General features: G+C 38.4%; 1 protein-coding gene and 1 long non-coding RNA gene across 4 annotated transcripts in view; one reads left to right on the forward strand and one right to left on the reverse strand.

Annotated features, from left to right (window-relative positions):
* The window catches only part of LOC115154927 (G protein pathway suppressor 2), a 41,969-nt gene extending 36,622 nt beyond the window's left edge, over window positions 1-5,347 (reverse strand). The window contains exons 1-2 of one of the 3 annotated variants that reach the window (XM_029701646.1): window positions 5,220-5,347; window positions 4,174-4,291 (exon numbers count right to left, since the gene is read on the reverse strand). In XM_029701646.1, the coding sequence (XP_029557506.1) occupies window positions 4,174-4,267 (94 nt within the window). In that variant the 5' untranslated portion in view covers window positions 4,268-4,291; window positions 5,220-5,347. Of the gene's footprint in view, window positions 1-4,173; window positions 4,292-4,781 lie in introns of all 3 variants that reach the window. The other 2 variants (XM_029701647.1, XM_029701645.1) reach the window with 2 other exon arrangements.
* A 1,313-nt stretch (window positions 5,348-6,660) lies between these two features.
* LOC115154928 (uncharacterized) lies at window positions 6,661-8,361 on the forward strand. The gene is made up of 2 exons (XR_003867969.1): window positions 6,661-7,152; window positions 8,001-8,361. It is a non-coding gene; the product is annotated as an uncharacterized LOC115154928 (long non-coding RNA).
* Window positions 8,362-12,494: the final 4,133 nt, after the last annotated feature.

Genomic DNA, 12,494 nt, shown 5'->3' on the forward strand with positions numbered 1-12,494 from the left:
GCCCGCAAGGTCCCCCTGCTCAAGAAAGCACATATACATGCCCGTACGAAGTAGAGGTCAACCGATTAATCGTTCAAGTTTTCATAATCGGTATTTTTGGCCACCGATTTGCCGAATGTATTTTTTTTTTTTTTTTTTTAACTAGGCAAGTCAGTTAAGAACACATTCTTATTTTCATTGCTGGGTTAACTGCCTTGTTCAGGGGTAGAACGACAGATTTTTACCTTGTCAGCTTGGGAATTCAATCTGGCAACCTTACGGTTAACTAGTCCAACGCTCTAACCACCTGCTTTACATTGCACTCCACGAGGAGCCTGCCTGTTACGCGAATGCAGTAAGAAGCCAAGGTAAGTTGCTAGCTAGCATTAAACTTATCTTATAAAAAACTATCAATCAATCAATCACTAGGTAACTACACATGGTTGATGATATTACTAGTTTATCTAGCCTGTCCTGCGTTGCATATAATCGATGCGGTGCGCATTCGCAAAAAAGGACTGTCGTTGCTCCAACATGTACCTAACCATAAACATCAATACTTTTCTTAAAATCAATACACAAGTATATATTTTTAAACTTGCATATTTAGTTAATATTGCCTGCTACCATGAATTTCTTTTAACTAGGGAAAATGTGTGACCTCTGCAACAGAGTCAGGGTATATGCAACAGTTTTGGCCGCCTGGCTCGTTGCGAACTGTGTGAATACTATTTCTTCCTAACAAAGACAGCCAACTTCGCCAAACGGGGGATGATTAAACAAAAGCGCATTTGCGAGAAAAGCACAATCGTTGCACGACTGTACCTAACCATAAACATCAATTCCTTTCTTCAAATCAATACACAGAAGTATATATTTTTAAACCTGCATATTTAGCTAAAAGAAATCCAGGTTAGCAGGTAATATTAACCAGGTGAAATTGTGTCAGTTCTCTTGCGTTCATTGCACGCAGAGTCAGGGTATATGCAACAGTTTGGGCCGCCTGGCTCGTTGCGAACTAATTTGCCAGAATTTTACATAATTACGACATAACATTGAAGGTTGTGCAATGTAACAGCAATATTTAGACTTAGGGATGCCACCCGTTAGATAAAATACGGAACGGTTCCGTATATTTCACTGAAAAAATAAACGTTTTGTTTTCGAGATGATAGTTTCCGGATTCGACCATATTAATGACCTAAGGCTCGTATTTCTGTGTGTTTATTATATTATAATTACATGGCACATATTGCACTTTTACTTTTATCTCCAACACTGTTTTTGCATTATTTAAACCAAATTGAACATGTTTCATTATTTATTTGAGGATAAATTGATAATATAATACATAAATACTAAGTTAAAATAAGTGTTCATTCAGTATTGTTGTAATTGTCATTATTACAAATACATTAAAAAAATATATATATATACATACAAAAAAATATCGGCCGATTAATCGGCAGAGGCTGTTTTTGGTCATCCAATAATCGGCATTGAAAAATCATAATCGGTCGACATCTAGTCTGAAGTTTGCCAATGAACATCAATGATTCAGAGGACAATTGGGTGAAAGTGTTGTGGTCAGATGAGACCAAAATGGAGCTCTTTGGCATCAACTCAACTCACTGTGCTTGGAGGAGGAATGCTGCCTATGACCCCAAGAACACCATCCCCACCGTCAAACATGGAGGTGGAAACATTATGCTTTGGGGGTGTTTTTCTCCTAAGGGGACAGGACAACTTCACCGCATCAAAGGGACGATGGATGGGGCCATGTACCGTCAAATCTTGGGTGAGAACCTCCTTCCCTCAGCCAGGGCATTGAAAATGGGTCGTGGATGGGTATTCCAGCATGACAATGACCCAAAACACACGGCCAAGGCAACAAAGGAGTGGCTCAAGAAGAAGCACTTTAAGGTCCTGGAGTGGCCTAGCCAGTCTCCAGACCTTAATCCCATAGAAAATCTGTGGAGGGAGCCTTAATGACTTGTAGAAGATCTGCAAAGAGTGGGACAAAATCCCTCCTGAGATGTGTGCAAACCTGGTGGCCAACTACAAGAAAAGTCTGACCTCTGATTGCCAACAAGGGTTTTGCCACCAAGTACTAAGTCATGTTTTACAGAGGGGTCAAATACTTATTTCCCTCATTAAAATGCAAATCAATTTCTAACATTTTTGACATGCGTTTTCTGGATTTGTTTGTTATTCTGTCTCTCACTGTTCAAATAAACCTACCATTGAAATTATAGACTGATCATTTCTTTGTCAGTGGGCAAACGTACAAAATCAGCAGGGGATCAAATACTTTTTTCCCCTCACTGTAACACATGTATTCAAATTTTATCAAGAGATGCAGAAAGAAATCATTTTTCTCCACTCCTTGTCCCAAGACAAAATTCACATTGCTCTATTGCCCTAAGCTATGTTTAAACTGTTGTGGTCCATGTTGCTGTTATCTAGTGATGGCTCTCCTATTCTTATCACTTTGCCCAGTCATATTCAAGGTTAGAACTACCTTTCTAGGGGGTTCTGATGCCTCTAGCCTTGATATGCATTTGATAACACATCTACAGTATTTCCCTTTTTAACCTCACTAGGGTAGGGAGCAATATTTTCACCTCTGGATGAAAAGCGTGCCCAAAGTAAACTGCCTGCTACTCAGGCCCAGAAGCTAGGATATGCATATAATTGGTAGATTTGGATAGAAAACTCTAAAGTTTCCAAAACTGTTAATAATGTCTGTGAGTATAACAGAACTGATATGGCAGGCAAAAACCTGAGGAAAATCCATCCAGGTAGTGCCATTATTTTGAAATGGCTGTTTTTCCAATGAAAGCCTATCCACCAATTAAATGGATAGGACCAAGATTCCATTCCCTATGGCTTCCACTTGTTAACAGTCTTTAGACATTGTTTCAGGCTTTTATTCTGAAAAATAAGGGAGAATGACCACCTTGAGTGAGTGGATAGTGGGATGTCCGCAGAGCTGTTCTGCGCACGACCGAGAGGGCGCCTTCCTTGTTTTTCTTTTATATTGTCCGGTTGAAATATGATCAATTATTTAGGCTAAAAACAACCTGAGGATTGATTATAAACATCGTTTGACATGTTTCTACGAACTTTACAGATACTATTTGGAATTTTGGTCTGCCTGTTGTGACTGCATTTGAGCCATTGGATTACTGAACAAAACGCGCCAACAAAATCGAGGTTTTTGGATATAAAGAGGGACTTTATCGAACAAAACAAACATTTGTGTAACTGGGAGTCTTGTGAGTGCAACCATACGAAGATCAAAGGTAAGTGATTCATTTTATTGCTATTTCTGACTTTCGTGACTAATCTACTTGGCTGGTAACTAACTGTATGTAATGTTTTGTGTGCTGGGCGCTGTCCTCAGATAATCGCATGGTTTGCTTTCGCCGTAAAGCCTTTTTGAAATCTGACACGGCGGCTGGATTAACAACAAGTTAAGCTTTATTTTGATATATTACACTTGTGATTTCATGAAAGTTAAATATTTATAGTAATTTAATTTGAATTTGGTGCGCTGGAATTTCACCGGATGATTGAAAAAAGATGTTCAAAAGAGGACATGTATTATATCTTTGTACTCCCTGATGAAGGCCATGCAGCAAAAACGCATCAGAGTTTTTAAACTGTTTCCATTGAACATGCCATACAAATAAAGGCATTTTAATTAATTATATTAAAGAGTACCTTGGTCCTCTTTTCTTTTTGATTACCAATTTACCACTTTTACAAAAGAGCACCTTCTGTCTACCAAAATCTACTATTGTGTACCTTAGCAGCACTTCCCTTCCTTTTTATATATAAAAATGTTTTATTAAAAGTTTGTTGTATAATTTCACTGAAAGAAATGCATCAATCTGCAGGTGTTAATATTATGCTACATGTGAGAGGTTATATGACTACAGTCAGCGTCCATATCGCAGTTACTATTCCATTTAACCCATATGAACCTAAATTAGGAATATTTTGTTTATTCATGAGAATAGGGATACTCAGGATATCAAATGTAAACAGCTAATCCCGAATTCGACCTTAAGCAGGATATGAGCCACTATCCGGAAAACTGTGTGCATGTAAACATGGTCAGTGTGTTACCTGTAACTTTGTTTGAGTTTGCAAACTCCCAGTGTCATTGGGTAGAGTGTTCTTTCTTACCTTGTCTCTTGCGGTCTCGCTCCTGCATGATGTGCTTGTGCAGGGCGCGTGCCATGGCATTGGACAGTTTGGGCCTCTCTAATAGAGCAGGCATAATGGTAGGGATTGGTGGGGCCAGCTAAGAACAGACAGACACAGGAAGAAAGTGAGCCCACGAATCATCACTGACATTGCTAACATATGTTTACATCTATTTGCCTACCACAGTCCTTCATTAATCAAACAATACATGACTCAATCAGGCTGTTTTAAATTCCCTAATAAGTAGATCACAACACCATAAATGTAAATCTAAACTATAATAATATATTAAATTAGCAAACGAGCTATGTCTGAAGCCAGCTACAATATGACTGACTTGCTGAAATGTCAGCAGCAGATTCTAGCTACTGTACTTAAATATGGTAGCCTATGTCGAGGATGTGATCATGATTTTGTGATTCGACAGTTTTGTGGCAACGTTATACAATAAAAATGCGTAATATTACAAAATCATGTTCACATCCTTGACATAGGCTACCATATTTAATAATAATAATAACAACAAACTAACACTATAATCAAGAATAAACTATAGGCTAAATTGTATTACTAAGTGGCTAACAAACCGGTAACATAGCTAGCCAAGTTAGCAGCTAGCTTTTAACGACGACTTGCTTGTTGACTAATTGCACGATGGTAATCTCACACGAGCAGTTTAGCATTAACTAGCTAACGTGAACTTGGTGACTTTTGGAAATCAATCTGACTACTTTGAAATCACACACGGGAAGCCTGACTCTATAGCGAGCTAAAGTTAGCTAGATAGCAACGCTATCTAAAAACATCAAGAATGTAGTTTGGCAAGCGAACGTTGTGGCTAGCTAAACTACACATCCTCGCATATCTAGCTAGCGAACAGTCTTGCAATACTATTGCGTAGAATCCTTTCAAAACGCACTTTTATCCGTGCCAGAAAATATGTCTTTGTTAGTCTGGTTTGCAGATAAAATATTATAAAAGCCCAACGTTGACACTACAGCTGATACTGTTGAGTGTGACGTTACCGAGTTTCTGAATGTTGCCAAAATCAACAACAACAAAAAAGCAGAGGAAATTTGACACTTTATGCATTAACGACAGCCAGAAGAAGAAATAATAATTATTCTTCTTCGGTGGAGTTTAACGGCGGTTGGCATCCGATTTGTTGCGTTACCGCCCCCAACTGAGCTGTAGTATAAATCCGTTACACTTTGTGATACAAAATGGGTCAAATTCAATACAATTTTTTTCTTCATTATCCTACTAACCCTACACTCATTAAAACCCACCACGTTATTCCACTACTGTAAAACACTATCTGATCTTACCCCGGGCCAATGACCTGAGAGGTCGGGACACTACCACTCAACACACCCTGTAACTCATCTTTAGTCAAATCTCGTATCCTCAATTACTTCTCTGCAGATGCCACCACAACATCCATTTTCTGTGATTTACGTTAAATCTCAGCAGTACTGTTGATAACCATTGCTATGAACGCTAAGAAGCCAACCTTACTAAAACATATATCAATCATTGGCCTATCCATCTGTCCTGGCGCAGATCTACTATTCACACGGATCCTCTCAGTATCCCTCACCCTTGATCCACCTTCCTCTACTTTCTTCACTGCGTCAGAATACAACATTTTCTGCACTACTCTGACCCTGGCCACCTCAACCTGCTTCTCTCGTACCGGACACCTCCGATCCCCAGCAACATGTACACCCCTACAGTTGACACACAACTTTTCCCACCGAAACTACACATTTCTCTGTCCAACACCTTCAAATCTCCCTCATACACACTGCTGCGACATGACCATAAACCTAACACCTATAACACTGCAGTGTATTCAGCACAAAAGCTGTAACAGCATAACTCATATATCCTAACATTACATTGTCAGGTAAAGACTGAATCAAAGCTCCAAAGAAAAGACTGTGTCACCTCTGTTTCACCACACTCCCCACTGGATCTGCGTCGCACCAAACGGCGAGCGTCGCAGACACCAGGAATCTCCAACGTAAAAATAAATAAAAAATAAACATAAAAAATAAAAATAATTTAAAAATAATAATAAATTAAAAAAATAATAAATAAAAAGATTTTTAAAAATATATATAAAAAATAAATTGCCCCACCTCCACACTCCAGAAATCACTCCCTTCAATGGTGTCCTGTACCTAAGCATACGGGGGTGATATGTGCCAGAATTAAGCCTAGGCAAACCTACCACCGTGTGGCTGTCACCTACCATTGAACATCTGACTGACATGACATGATATTAACGTCTGCGTGACACCTGCGTGTAACTAACATGTCGTCATACCAACAGCTTAATAACGTCTGCGTGACGCTTGCATGTTAATGAAAGTCATAAGGTGCATAGTTTATATTTATATGAATTAAATCTCAACAATAAATGTTAGAAACTGACTGTTTTTCCAGTGCAAGTTGACATTCCGAAGTAGCCAGTAGTGTAGCCTACAGCTTGTGTATTTCCTGTTATCGCAAATTGCCTAGAGAAGATGATGCCCAATCTAATCTGTTTTTCCCTCAACACCTCATGGTATGTTATTTTATCTCGCTGTATAGATCTAAATGTTGTTAGCCAATCACAAACTGTGTTGTTACCAGTTCCCAGTAGCCTACATCAGACAACCAATAAGAGTTGTGTCCATGGCTTTCAGTTGAATAGAGGAGTTTGTAGGCTATTTCAGGATCCTTGGGATGTCCATACCTCAATCAAGTATCAATGTAAGATAGTTAAGTTTAGTGTTAGTTAAGGGTTATAATTTAGGGTTTAGGAATGTCCAAAGGAATCCAGAGACGGACATGGTATTTAAGAGCTCGGCAGAGACGCAGGCATTCATACAAGCAGCAGTGTCTGCCCCAGATAGTTTCCTTAGAAACAATGCAAAATAATTACCAAGATGTCTTTGATCCGATTGAGGAGTAAGTAGGCTATATTTAAGTTGTCATATCGTAAGTAAATATTTAGGCCTACTGTGTTGATAAGGCAAATTTGGCTTATTTGAAAATAATTACTTTTTGTTGATAATGAGTTGATAACGTACTGTCGAAAGCAGGTAGGCAATGTAATTTACTGTGTCGATAAAGGAATAGGCTACTGTACAATAATAACGTAATTTGATGTGCTAGTATCATTTATTTCATGGATGAATTAAATTGTAAATGAAAATATACACACGTGGTGCTATAGGATATATACATATTTTACATTGTAAGACGATGCCAATGTGTGCTGGAGCTATGGGTTTATTTTTCCACTGTCACTAGGCCTACACATTCACACTCTAACTGAATTGAATAGGGGATGCATAACTACTTTTCACTGAAGAGGTTAACGAGGTACAACGTTCAACTTCGATCAAAGACCTTAAAATCAGGCCTGACAAGACCAATGAAATCATAACGGTATCCTAATATAGTGTGAATACAGGAGTAGCCTATTCTACAATAATGTAACTGTATGTGCTTCTATTATTTATCTAATTGATAAATAAAATTGTAAATGTGGATGGTACGCACTTCATTCAATGATTACTGTATTGTACAAGGTAGATACAGGAGTAGCCTATAGTCTACAGTAATAATGTCATTGAATGTGCTATATTATAATTTATTTCATTGGTGAATTCACTTGTAAATGAGGATGGGTAGGCTACCTCATTCAGTGAATACTGAATGTCTTGCTATCTCTGGAAGTATGTTAATGAAAGCTTTTCAGCTGTTGAACTAAGACAAGGTCAAACTAATTTCTAAATCTATTTTTATTTTAGTCAAGAAGTGACGAGCCAGAGCAACCAATCAGCGTCACTGTGGATGTTCTCCCCCACCACCCACACTGCTCTCCCACCACAAGCAACCACATCCTATTCTCCTGTTCAATTAATTTTCCGCCACACTGAAAAGGACTGTACATACATACCTCTGTGCCCATCTCATTGCAGCATGATCCATCCAAGGCCAAAGGTGGACGCCTAAAATGTGAGAAATGTAAACAAGATGCTACTGTAGTTTGTCTGTGTGTGTGTGTGTGTGTATGGATGGAGTTCCAAGAAAATACATGAGAAGATGGCAAAAGAGATAGTGGTGAGAGCACACAGTATGAAAATAAAGACCCCTTGGGATCTAAAATGAGTGTGGGGTGCCCTCGTGTCTCCTTTTTGTCTGTTTGAGAATACTACAGTCACCCCTGGTGGTGGTTCTTGGAACACCGCTATTTAAGTCTGAGCAGAGGTGGACAAAAACCTTAAAAGGTGGTGGTGCTATGTTGCGTGTTATCTTGAATACCAGGCAGATGTGTGAGTATAGAATGAAATGGTGTAAACTTAACAGGCTAAACTTGTTGAGTACACTCTTTTGAGAAAGGGGTTCCAACAGGGTTTTTTGGCTGTCAGCATAGGAGAACACTTTGGTTCCAGGTAGAAGTCTTTTTGGTTCCATGTAGAACCCTCTGTGGAATAGAGCCCAAAAGGGTTCTACCTAGACACAGAAGGGGTTCTACCTGGAACCAAAAAGGGTTCTCCTATTAGGGCAGCGGAAAAATCATTTTAGTTTGTAGATGGCACCTTTTTATCTGACTGTAGGCCTATATTTAAAAAAAAAAATTGTATTGGTCACATACACGTGTTTAGAAGGTGTTCTTGCGGGTGTAGCGAAATGCTTGTGTTTCTAGCTCCAACAGTGCAGTAATATCTAACAATTTCACAACAATACACATAATACACACAAATCTAAAGTAAAGGAATGAAATTAAGAATATATAAATATTTGGACGAGCAATGTCAGAGCGGCATAGACTAAGATACAGTAGAATAGAATACAGTATTTACATATGAGATGAGTAATGCAAAATACGTACACATTAAAGTGACTAGTGTTCCATTATTAAAGTGGCCAGTGAAGTCTTTGTATATAGGGCAGCAGTGGTGGTTCTGTGGTTTTCTGTAAAAATACATATTAAAAAATTCCTTGGTGTTGGGGAGTTAACATAATCAGAAATACTATGAAACATCCCCACTTTTAACACAGCTTTGCAAGCAGGCAAAGTAACCGATGTGTGCTGAGGCATGTGTGATCACTCAACATTGACAGGACAGACAAAAAAGACATGCTCACATGCAAACAAAAGATAGCATGTGTCTAACTTGCACCGTTATGCAATTATTAGGAGACTAGATACAAATAGCTAATCCTGGCTACCAATGTTTGAGCATGAATTTATTGAGGCAAGCAGATCAGAGATGTCAAGGTGGTACCCAAGCAAATGCCATTGTTATATGTGAGAGGCACACAAATATGTATGGTCATATTTTTTATGTTTCATTTCGTTTGTTATTTTAATGGAGCCATCCCTTGTATCATTTTCTAGGCCTCACAGGTATTTACATTTAATGTACAGTTGAAGTCAGAAGTTTACATAGCCAAAGTACATTTAAACTCAGTTTTTTACAATTTCTGACATTTAATCCTAGTAAAAATGCCCTGTTTTAGGTCAGTTACGATCACCACGTTATTTTAAGAATTTGAAATGTCAAAATAATAGAGAGAATTATTTATTTCAGATTTTATTTCTTTCATCACATTCCGTCGGTCAGAAGTTTACATACACTCAATTAGTATTCGGTAGCATTGCCTTTAAAATTAACTTGGGTCAAACATTTCTGGTAGACTTCCACAAGCTTCCCACAATAAGTTGGGTGAATTTTGGCCCATTCCTCCTGATAGAGCTGGTGTAACTGAGTCAGGTTTGTAGGCCTCCTTGCTCGCACACGCTTTTTCAGTTCTGCCCAGAAATGTTCTATAGGATTGAGATCAGGACTTTGATGGCCACTCCAATACCTTGACTTTGTTGTCCTTAAGCCATTTTTGCCAAAACTTTGGAATAAGCATTATAAAAACACTTGTCTCTATTGACAGTCCATGTTAATTCATGGTGGTATTTTATGGCGCTAGGAAGATGTTAGGTGACTTGGTGGGAGGTATCAGTAGCTTTACAAGGCTTCATTTTGGCACATATCACCCCCCACATAAGCGCAAAGCAATATACAGGTCTTTCCCAAGTTGTGTTGCACGCAGCGCCTGTTCCTTCTGATCTTAAGAAACACAAACAAACATCACAAGTCCACTTCAGGTTACCTTAACAACTCAACAGCACCCATCTTTTTCACTCAACCTGAAACCACCCATGGACCAGCCAAAAGGCCTGGTTACACCCTCAATGCAAGGCTCGGGCTCCTTACAACACCTACCCCTTCCATTTCACCTACAGAACTCAAACTGGTGTCAGGCTCATTCTGAACTTGACACCAATCTTCCTCGACATACGCTCTCCCTTGTTATTGCTAGCTTCAACAGGTTCAAACCTATCCTCGGTCTCCCTCAGTCCTTTCAACCTCCTCTCTCTTTCCCTCCAATCCTCCTCCCTTAACCAATTACCCAACTCCTGAAAATATTCAACTTTTCAAAAAACGATTTAACAAAACAAATGTAGGGATCTGGCAGTTCTTGGGGTATGGTCTTCCACAGCTAGATGATAGGCAGTTCAGAAAGGTAGTACTGTATTTTGAGAGAAGGGAGCATAGACTAGACTTGGTTGGTGTGTTTGTTCAGCTATTACATTCCACTCCATAGAAATATAATTAATTGAATGGGCATCTCCATTCAAGTCAATGATGGAATAAGGGGTGGACTGGCAGCCATTTTGAGTGCACCCATGCCAGGTAGAAAAAGCTAGGTTGAAGATGACAACCTAGAGTATAAGCAGGAAGTGTACCCTTCAATCTGTGCTGTGATTTGTTGAGTCAACTCAACTGACATTACAAATAATACATTCCATAAAAAATACATTCCATGAGCATCAGTTGATAGAACATTCCAAAATACCATGGAAATGATTGCATCAGAATACCAGGCAGGCAGCCATTGCGAGTGTACTCGTGACTTTACCAGTCAAATTGCCAGGGTTAGAGCTTCCAAGCCCATTCTATTCCTGCCATTTTCCAAAGAGACTGGCCTTTTGGCAATCTTGAAATATGAACATTCTATCATTAATGACCTTGAAGAGATCAGAAGATTTTATCCTGATTCGATAACCCTCACAGCTATCATCCAATCACAATGTTTATTCAAATTAGACTGATGGGAAAACATTCTTAACTTAATTCATACATGCTCCTACTGGGGTGTGCCAATAGCTTTTTGGTCTCTCAATGGCCAATACATAGCATCAGCAATCCAGGGTTTATATACATCATTGCCTGCTACCCTTTGATAGGCTACAACTGTCGTCGCTCATCATTTTAAAAAACTACAGATATATCGTAGGCAATCAATAACTATTTGCACGTGAACATTTAATTTGCTTCATTGTTTACTGTTCACGGCTGCATGGTAAAAATGATTAAAACACTACAACTAGACCAAAGATTGAGCAAACAAACATATAGGGCCAGTTTCCTGGACAGATAAATAATAATAATTTATTCAACTTTTATAGCACTATTCATTACATAAAGAATCTCAATGGGCTTTAAAGCTAAACAAAAACGCATGCAATTTAGAAAAAAACATCACAACATCATAGGATGGACAATCATTAGAAAGTTAATGGCTTGAGTGGTCATCTGAGGGAGGTGGTCACGCAGGGAGAGAAAGAAACAGGTCTGGCTTTCAGGCTAACATATCCTTCATATCACCGAAATATCCTTCATTTGGTCTATGCAGCTACAGTAAGATGAATCACCAAAACTGTCCACTGAAATGTTTGGGTGCAATGTCAATGCATACTGTATACATAAATGCATATAGGTCTAAAATCTAATCTTTCAAGTAAACTAAAAAAGATGATTGCTAGCGACAGTAATCGGGTAGATTAAGGGCCTGTTTAGACTAAAACATATGTTCAATGGAGAATATCTATGGAAACTTAGTTTTTAGTCCTGGACAAGGATTGAATTGTGTCCAGGAAACTATCCCTAAGCCATTTGGAAGGTGAAACGAACAGACATAAAAATGTGCTGTGGATAACAACTATGACAGGAGAATACAGATGGAGATTTGGTAGTCTGAATGTTAAAGCTAGAATCCTTAGTTGTAACATCAGTTTTGGGAATAATATATATATATATATATATATATATATATATATATATATATATATATATATATATACACCCCTTGATTCTTGAAAAATATAACTTAGAAATGCCTCATGAGCTTAGTTCAACTGTTGAACCCAAAATAGAAGCTTGGTAAATAATGTAAAAAAA

This window comes from Salmo trutta, chromosome 19, assembly GCF_901001165.1.
Source record: "Salmo trutta chromosome 19, fSalTru1.1, whole genome shotgun sequence".
Classification (NCBI taxonomy): domain Eukaryota; kingdom Metazoa; phylum Chordata; class Actinopteri; order Salmoniformes; family Salmonidae; genus Salmo; species Salmo trutta.